The sequence below is a fragment of the Nannospalax galili genome, unplaced genomic scaffold, assembly GCF_000622305.1.
Source record: "Nannospalax galili isolate Female #2095 unplaced genomic scaffold, S.galili_v1.0 scaffold33, whole genome shotgun sequence".
Lineage (NCBI taxonomy): Eukaryota > Metazoa > Chordata > Mammalia > Rodentia > Spalacidae > Nannospalax > Nannospalax galili.
In genome coordinates, this window is record NW_008335436.1 from 3,809,528 (window position 1) to 3,819,266 (window position 9,739).

General features: G+C 41.7%; 1 protein-coding gene across 1 annotated transcript; it reads right to left on the reverse strand.

Moving 5' to 3' along the window:
• Positions 1–1,722: 1,722 nt before the first annotated feature.
• On the reverse strand, positions 1,723–2,001 carry LOC108490676 (nucleoredoxin-like protein 1). The gene has a single exon (XM_017797394.1). It carries the CDS (start codon positions 1,999–2,001, stop codon positions 1,723–1,725), a length of 279 nt encoding a protein of 92 aa, XP_017652883.1.
• Positions 2,002–9,739: the final 7,738 nt, after the last annotated feature.

Consider the following 9,739-nt stretch of genomic DNA (forward strand, 5'->3'; position numbering starts at 1 on the left):
CTACTTGTAAGCCCCCAAAAAGTAATTAATTTCACAAATAGGAAATTGAAAATATGGTTCAGGAGTAGCACATGTGAAAGCCTTGGGGACTTTGTCATCATACTCAGTAAAGTCAGCAGTGTGATGTGGTTTCCTAATATGCTAATGTGATTTCTGCCTTACCAGAAGCTAAATAGATATTTCCCTTAGGCCACACCTGCCACAATACCTTGAAAAACGGGAGCGTTTCAGCTTCCATAGACACCTGGGCTCTTCCTCTCATTCAGCCCACAACCACTCCAGATAAGCTATTCAACTTTCTGGGACTCCTCAGATTATCTTTCTGTGCATTTGTTCCTCGACTTTTATTTTTTAAGTTACAGCTGATATTTAAATTTGTATTTGTTAATTTATTTTTAATTTATATGTACAAGTGTTTTGCCTGCATGTTTGCAAGTGCACTCATGCCCACGAAGACCAAAAGAGGATGTTGAATCCCCTGGAACTGTAGTTACAGACGGTTGGTAGCTGTCATGTGGGTGCTGGGAACTGAACCCAAGGGTCTATGCAGAGCAACCAGTGCTCTTACCCACTGAGGCATTTCTCTAGATCCCTCTAATTTATAAAGCTTTTGTGTGTATGGCATCGGGTTCATGTGTGTGTGTGTGTGTGTGTGTATTATATAGCAAGTATGATGTCTGTATGTGTGTGTGTGTAAGCATGTAAATACGACTGCAGACACGTGGGGTCATAAGGCAACATTTCACCCCTTCCTCAGGCAGCCTTGTCCCGACTCCTATAGCCTCAGCTACCACCTGCAGACTGATAATCTCCAAAGCTGTTCTCTCTGTGACAATGATCTCACCTCTAGGTCCCAAACCCATTTCCCAGTTAAATACAGCCCTCTGCCTAATAAAAGACTTTGAATTCAACATGTTCCAACTGATGTCACTCTCATCCACCCCTCCCACCTGGCCCCTAAGCCTTCTTCATCTGTGGTTTAAACCTCTGTAAAAAGCATCAAACACACAAGCCTCAGGGCTGTCTCAAAAGTCTCCCTTTCCATTGTTTTCTTACATCTTCTCTCATTGCCCAGTCCACAAGGCGTAGCTGGGGCTGGCCCCACTGGCCAGTGATGGCCATGCCTTCCTAAAAGGTCTCTTGACCCCAGTGCCCAACCCTTCTCCATTGCAAAATAGTCCTTCACTATTGCAAAATAGTTCTTTCTAAAATTAGATTTTTTTTTTTGAGACAGGGTCTCCCTGTAGCCCCAGCTGGCCTGGAACTCACTATGTAGACCAGGCTGACCTCAAACTTTCTCGAATCTGCCTGCCTCTGTCTCCTGAGTGCTGGGATTAAAGGCATGTGCCACCAAGCCCAGCTAATTTTTGCTTTTTGAGACTTCTCACTCTGTAGTCCAGATTGGCCTTGAACTCCTGGGAATCCTCTGTCTCATCTCTGGGTATTGGGAAAGAAGGTTTATACCACCACCTCTGGCTGCCTTCATGTATGTATCACATCTTTCTCCTTCAGTGGGCTGTCACAGTCCTGCGCTATGGTGGGAAATGGGATCCCACCTTCTGCATTAATTCCCAGTCAATACATGGACAGTGGTCGGGGTTGGCATGCTTGCCGTACACACCTGCTTCCTTTTCCATAGAGACGCCCTTTTTCCAGGAAGCCCTCCCTGCCCTTTCCTGGGGCTCACCTCCTCAGGTCATCCTGGAATGGCAGGAAAAACCACTAGTCTGGCTTGTCTCTGAGGAACAGGTCCTGTTGCTCCTCTGTAGGGTCCTGGGACACGCAGATTAGGGCCAGCTGCACAGCCCGAAGCACGTAGAACTGGTCTGTGAGCTGCAAGAAGAAGTCTTTGAGGGTGGGTGCAGAGGCCTGGCACCTGGGGCCGAAAAACAGCAGCACTAGCCAGTTCTCCAGCCTGTGGCTCAACTTGGCCTCAGTCTCCAACTTATCCTGCTTGCTGTTGTTTCTGATCAAGACACGGCCAGAGAAGAGGGACACCATGGTCACCCTGCTTGGGGGACTGGGACAGAGAGGTGTGACCCTGGCTGTTGACTGCGTCAACCCACCCTGGAATAGGAACCTCGGAAGTCAGTTTAGGAGCATGCTAATCTGCTTGAGGATGGACCTCTGGGGGCCTGCATTACTGTGAGGGGGCAGGGAGGTCTCCAGGACCTATGCAAGGTGTGAGGAAAACAAAAAGCCTGAGAGCCAGCCTGGTCTACACAGGTAGCAAGTTCCAGGCCAGCTGGGGCTACAGGGAGACGCTGTCTAAAAACAAAAACAAACCCCAAAAACCTCCAGTAATGAGTGACTAATCCTAACACACCTCCAGCAACCCCCTCCCAGCTAGGAATTTGATAAAAACGGAATACAGCAGTCCCCCCTTTGCTAAACCCCACCTCCTAATGCTCTCTATATTTTTAAACCTATGGATTCTCCTGTCTTTCCTTTTATTATCAGAGTTCACCTGAACTTTCCCAAAGTGGGCAGTGTACTTAGGGCAGCATCTGGGCTTTGGATGCATTGCTATATGGCTCAAAATAAAATTTCTTTTTGAGACAGGGTCTCTTGTAGCACAGGCTGTTCTCAGACTCCCTATGTAGCTGAGGATGACCTTGAACTTCTGATCCTCCTGCAGCACTGAAGTCTGAATTCTAATGAGTGCAAAGATAAAATAAAGCCAGGGCATAAAATACTAGAGAAAGATTTCTTACATACAGCAGGAAAGGCAAATTGGGGAGTCACTCAAAGCAGTGCCCTAAGGACTTTATTTTATTAAGCGGGCTTTTACATGTTCATGAGCCCATTTCTGATCATGCTGGGGTTTTTTCTTTGACATTTATTTATTTATGCAGGGTGGGGCTCACACATGCCAAAGTTTGTTTGTGGAGTCAGTGGACAACCTTCAGGAATCCATCCTCTCCTTCTGTGTCCCAGGGATGGGACATCAGGCTTGACAGCAAGCTCCTTTATCTGCTGAGCCATCTTGCCTGCCCTTTTTGATTTCTTTATTTTGAGTCATGCTCAGTTGAAGGTCATAGTTTTAAAAGAAAAGATAGTAGATTTGGGGGTATGCCTAGCTTCAAATCATGGAGCAATGTATATAAAAGATTAAAGTGACAGAAATACCTCTGGGCATGTTCAGTCTGCACCATAAAGTTTCAGCAGACAATAGAAGTCACACTGAAGTTCCTTAACACAGTAATCTAATTGCCAAAACTGTTTCATAATGTCAATTCATTGCAAAACTTACCACTAGCCTTTAAGGAATAAATTAAGAAATGAAATCCATGAACGTCTCCCTGAATTTCACTCAGTGTGGAAAAATCTGTCTGTGACTGCATGTGACTTTTAAAAGTCAAGTAGAGCAAAGGTTGGGAGGAGCCACTGGGATGGTGAAAATTGTGAATTTGACCCTTTGAGCAATGAGAACACATTGCCTCATTACTTAGTGAGATACATTATTTGAGAAACATGATTACTAGTAAAACCCAGGATGTCAGGAAGTTTCTGTGATAATCCAGAGCTGATAGGATAGAGTTCAAATATGGACAGCAGGAATGAAGACCTCCAGTTAAAAGTCTGAAGAGAGACTCTAGGAGAGACAGGGAGCTGTGGGTAAACTTCCACACAGCCTTGCATGACTCCAAATCAAGGTGATCTAGTCTCACCAATATAGTTCCTTAGCCTGATGAAAATGCCAGGAGAGGGACTGGAAAGATGGTTCAGAGGTTACGAGCACTAGCTGCTCTTGCAGAGAACTGGGGTTTGAGTCCCAGCACCCACATAGTGGCTAACAACTGTCTATAACTCCAGTTCCAGGGGATTTGATGCCCTCTTCTGGCCTCCATGGGCATATGTCTGACATGGGTGCACTTATATGTGCAGGCAATAATACACTTATACACATAAAAAATAAAAATAAATAAAATTTAAAAAGTAGAAAATGCAAAAATAGCACCTCTTACTCAGACAAGTTGTCTTTGAAAGCAAAAGTTTTCATGAACACACCCTAATAGCAGCACTTATGGAGTCAATCATTAATGACACCTGGGCTCCGTGCCAGACACACCCCTCCTTGCAGTGCTGCTGAGGACTCTTGGTTAGCAAAACCACTGCTTTAAAATGAATAGCATTAGTAAATACGTGCTCTGGATAATAAAAACACAAGCTTTTCTTAACTCATGCAGTTTTAAAAATGTCCAAACATAAAACCAAGCACAGTGTTTGCATGCTCAAATATTTGAGATGTACTTCTTGTTTGTTTTATTTAGTGTTCTGTGGACCTCTTAGAACACATTTTCCTCTGGATATAATTGAATGGACCACTGAATAATGAAAAACATAAATATGACAGATTATGAAAAAGATATTTAAAATAAAACAATACCCTCATACTGTCCTTCTCAAACCTAATCTCCATCTGAATTACATCTTGTGAGTGTTCAACATTCGCCTTCTAGAGTCTATTTCTGGAAGTCAATAGGATTATAAAATGAGCTTGAATTTGAATTGCATTTAGCTTCCTCAGGTAGTTCTGATGTGGGAAGTTTATAAGCCATTCTTTGAGAAACACTCATGATCCTTTTACTTGCTTGGTCCATGGAGTTCAGTGAAATGTATCAGAATTTGGCCTCATTGCCAAAGACTTTGCTTCAGCTCTCACTGAATCCAGGTGTCACTTAGTTTAGAAATCACGCTCACCAAAACTGTAAAGGGAAAGTCTTGTGTTGTTTTAAATTAGGACATAATATGCCACACAAGGGACAGCACAGAAGTCAGAGAAGCTGCCTGCAGCTACTCTGTTTGACTGTGGGTGGCCACTAACCCCAGCCAGTTTTGTTGAAAGGGTACTAAGCACTCAGGGGTACTGTTCCCTCAGTTCTAAAAATCCAAGCGGTAACAAGCTAATTTACGACAAGGGTGGTTCTTAAGTCTGTGAAGCCCTCCTCCTTGGCCCCCTGCCCTGGACTCCCAAGACCCCTGCCCCTCTTTAGGACTAACTGCTCTTTTTCACTTCTGTAAAGTGCTTGATTGCTTGATTGAAAGGACAAACTATATTGACCCCATTTTGACTGTTTCAGGCAAACCTGAACATGCCCAGGCATGTCGTAATCTCCACCTGCTACTCCCACCCCAGGAGGCTATAGGTCATGCAAGCCCAGACATATAGCAGCCTTATAAGGTAGAAACAGAGACTTCTGGATCTACAGATAACAGTCAGCACATTCCACAGCTCTGAGGGTAGCACCCACCAATGAGAAGCCCCCAGGACTGCATCCCTTATAACCAATCAATTCAAAAGTGTGTTGGTGCGTGCAGGCTCCTTGGACCAATCAAGATGTGACTCTGTTATTCCCCTCCGCCCTTTGTCTGAAACCTATAAAAAGCTCCCTCCCCCTGCAAACGGGCTCTCAGATGGACCTACAATGTTAGTTTGGTCTGAGAGTCTGAGCTTAGAATAAAGACTCTTTGTTCTTGCAAGCCCTCTGGATTCTGTGGTTGTTCTTGGGGGTCCGTTCTCTGGGCACAACAAGTCCAGGGAAGAAACCTGGCTGAGGAACCAGATGAAATGTTGGAAGACTGAGACAATTTAGAGGGAAGCCAAGCACAGGAGAGTCAAAGCACCTTGGTGCAGGTGTGTGGAGCCAGGTTTGGCATCCATTCCTCTACATAGTTCCCTCTGTTGAGTGATGTTCCTTGACCCAGTTGTAAATGAAAAGGGTCAAATTCTAGTGCCTTTGGGCAACATATATTGATCTTTTAAGACTCTGCTCCAGGATTTAGTCTTTGATGATGTCTCTCCTGGTTCTCATCCCTTCCTGTGTGCTCTACTGTGCAACATACAACATATTGTTGCATGGCTGTTTGCTATGGCTTAATTGTAATCCATCAAGAAGGAAGAAGTGGGGCTCATAAAACTCATGAAGGAAATAAAACTTACAAGGCTCAGGATCTCTTGAAACTTCCAAGATTCACAAGGCCCCTTCCCCACAGTTCCATAAAGTTGTAAAAATTACTGGGGAGAAGAGACTGTCCTGCTGATCCAGCTGCCTGCATGTCGTGCCAGGAGCTCCTGGGATACAGCATTGGTGAGTCCTTGCCCACGCTTGGGTGAGCTTGTCAATGTTGCAGCTGCATTTGAACCCTCCACACTCTTGTCAGCCACCCCTCACCCATGCTTCTAGAGCCTCAGTAATATCATTGGTTCACCAAGCTGACTTGGATGCAATTGTTTCTTTGGTCTGTGTATTACTTACTTTTCTGTTACTATGATAGAACATGGCCAAGGGAGCTTATGGAAGAAAAGAAAATCACAAGGATAATAAGCCAAAATAAAAAGAACAGTCCAGGCAAAATAGGAATTGAAAATTAGGGTTGTGGCAAATATCAGCAAAATAGAAATGACACTGTTCTTTTAGTTAGAAAACACAGGGCTCAATTCCTGACACTAATATATTAGTCCTTCAGCAAGCCAGTATGTTGCTTTTCAATAATAGTTTCTAACTGGCAGGAGGTTATCAGAATTTGAGAAGAACTATCTCAACTTAATTTAATACAAATTATAGGACTCAGGGGCTGGAGAGATGGCTCAGCAGTTAAGAGCACTGGCTGTTCTTACAAAAGACTAAGGTTCAAATCCCAGCACCATCCCTAATTCAAGTTCCAAGGGATCCAACACCTTCTTCTGTCCTTCACCAGTAATGCACAACACAGGTATACTTACATACATGCAGACATAACACTCATATACATAAAATAAAACAAATTTAATTTTTTTTAAAAAAAAGAAAGTATAGGATTCAGTTTCAGAAAAGGGAGAAAAATGAAGATCAGAGTTCAAAAGCAAAATGAACACAAACACACAATATCTTCAGAAAATATGATAATTAGGAGCCAGGTGTTCCATTAAACAGGATAAGTATAAAACAGGTTCAAAATTAATATTAAGGGGGTTGGAGAGACAGTTCGGTGGTTAAGAACACTCGCTATTCTTGTAGAGGACCTGCGTTCAATTCCCAGCACCCACCTGATGACTATTCCAGGACATCCGCACTCTCTTCTTCCCTCTGCACGGGCATTGCATGTACACGGTGCACTTATACACATGCCGGCAAAACACTCACACACATGAAATAAAAATAATAAAGTATTTTTTAAAAAGAAATATTGAGCGGGTTGTGGTGGCACACACGCCTTTGATCGCAGCACTTGGGAGGCAGAGGCAGGTAGATCTCTGTGAGTTCAAGGCCAGCCTGGTCTACATAGTGAGTTCCAGGACAGCTGGGCCTTCAGGGAGACCCTGTCTCAAAGACAAAAAAAAAAAGAAAGAAAGAAAGAAAGAAAGAAAGAAAGAAAGAAAGAAAGAAAGAAGGAAAGATTGAGTCCCTATGGTGTGCCACATGCATCTCTATATCCAAGTGTTGCATATCAAGTAATATTCTGTGGTGACTAATGTTAGGTGTCAACTTGACACACCCTGAGAGCCAGAACTTGGACTGAAGAATTTCCTCTGTCAGATTGACTTGGGGCAAAATGCAAAATGCTTGATATGCAAAATGATTGATTGCTAACTGATGTAGGAGGGCCCAGCCCACTATAAACTTCCATTCCTAGTCAGATAGACCTGGGTTACCTAAGAAAGGTAGCTGAGCGGCTGAAGAGATGTCTCAGTGGTTAAGAGCACTGACTGTTCTTGCAGAGGACCTAGTTCAATTCCCAGCACCCACATGGCGGCTAGCAACTGATCGTAATTCCAGTTCCAAGGGATCTGATGCCTTCTTCTGAGGTCTGTAGGCATTCCAGGACATGGGCAATGCACCTGCCTACATGCAAGCAATACACTCATACATATTATACATATATATATATATATATATATATATATAATTTTAAAAAGAGAAGGCAACTTGACATGAGGCAGGGAGCAAGCCAGTAAGCAGCAGATTTTCTGACTTCCGAAACTTCTGAGGGTCAGAAGACCCCAGTCAGACTTAGATTTGACAAAGTTGGAATTTAAATATAGTCATAGTGGATAGTATATGATTGCAGTTAATATTTTCTTTTTACTTTGAAAGAAATTCCAGATTTAATGTTTCTGTTATTTAAGTTTATATAATAAATAACAAGCCAGGACAAAATGAAAAAAAAATATATTGTTCTAAAAACATATCCCAGCTTTTAATATTAAAAGAGTAAACCTTAGCACTCAAACAAGTCTTCCAGGCTTGTTATCAGACCCATGGGCAGGGTTTCTACTTCCCCTGTATTCTAACCAGAGAAATATGGTATACATGCCTTCCCTTCTTGCTTTATAGTTGATTTGAAGCAGAATGCCTATCCTACTAGATAGCGCAAAGCACCTTCCCTGCCTCCATAGTTTGCATTCTATCCCTGGACACTTCTTTTGAAAACTGGTTTCTTAAATTGCCAATGCTCTTTGGATAGTGTAAATTCCATTGGGCCTCTGAGCCCTTGTTAAGTGAAAAGAGGTTAGGCTAGTGGGAATACTAAATTCATGGTCTTGAAAGATGGTGAATTTAACACTCAAACTATACTTAGCTTAAAGTTTATCCTATTACAAATATCTAAACAAAACAGGATATAAAACCTGGCTCATTGATTCAACTTATATCTTATTATGCTATAAAATCATTTTAATACCTTGATTATATATACATTTAATGATTACATTATCTAATTCTAGTATTATATCTAATGTATCTTTTATTTGCATAACAAATGAAATAAATCATAGGCCTTTGTAAAATTTCAGTCTATTTTTTACACTTAGAAAAGTCCAATTGTTTTTTCTTCAATTATACTTTCCTGTGTTAGAAGAATGGTCTCTAATAATAAATAATACTTAAATGAATTAAATAACCTGGCCATGTTCTTATTATCTAAATATTTTTATTTTACCTTCATATTTCCACAGAACATATGAATAAAAGGAAAATGAAAACACCATTCAATAGTAATTAGTCTTAATATGTATAGGAACTTTCAACATGAGGTAAAAAGGATTGAAGACTGACAAGCACTGCAAAGTCTGTGTTTTTTTAATGTTCCTTAGAAAAAGATGTCCTAATAAACATCATTCATGTAGTATATAGGTTAGATATTTTAAGGTAATTAGCATTTCTTGAATATTGAAGTGATCTGAAAATATAATTCAGTCTTTGTTTGAGAAATCAGGAAGTATTCTTAAATCTTAATTTTCAGACCTACCACACTACATCACTTAGCAGGATTTATCTTGTTGCTGACAATATACAGCCATCTTTGATAAGAAAGATAGCAGATTAACAGAGGGACCAATAACCTGTATTTCCCCATAGCCAGTATCTAACATTGGAAGTTAAGTTTCCTTCTTCATTGCATTTAAGCAATATTGTTGAAAAATAATTCGTTTATTGGTCATGGATGTCTATACTGCATTGCTAGTCTAAATGCAATCGTTTTTTGTCTTGTTTTGTTTTGTTTTGTTTTGTTTTGTTTGACTTTTTGAGACAGAGTCTCCCTGTAGCCCCAGCTGGCCTGGAACTTGCTACATAGCTGTATAGGAAAAGTAGCTGAGCAAGCCAGGGGGAGTAAGCCAGGAAGAAGCACTCCTCCGCCCTCGACTTTAGCTCTTGCTTTCAGGTTCCTGCCTTGAGTTCCTGCCCCGATGTCCCTCAAAGGTGAATTGTGCTCTGGAATGTAAGATGAAATAAGTCCTTTCCTCCCCAAGTTGATC

Excerpts from the sequence above, each read along its gene's own strand:
- LOC108490676 (XM_017797394.1), bottom strand. The coding sequence starts at position 2,001 with ATGGTGTCCCTCTTCTCTGGCCGTGTCTTGATCAGAAACAACAGCAAG.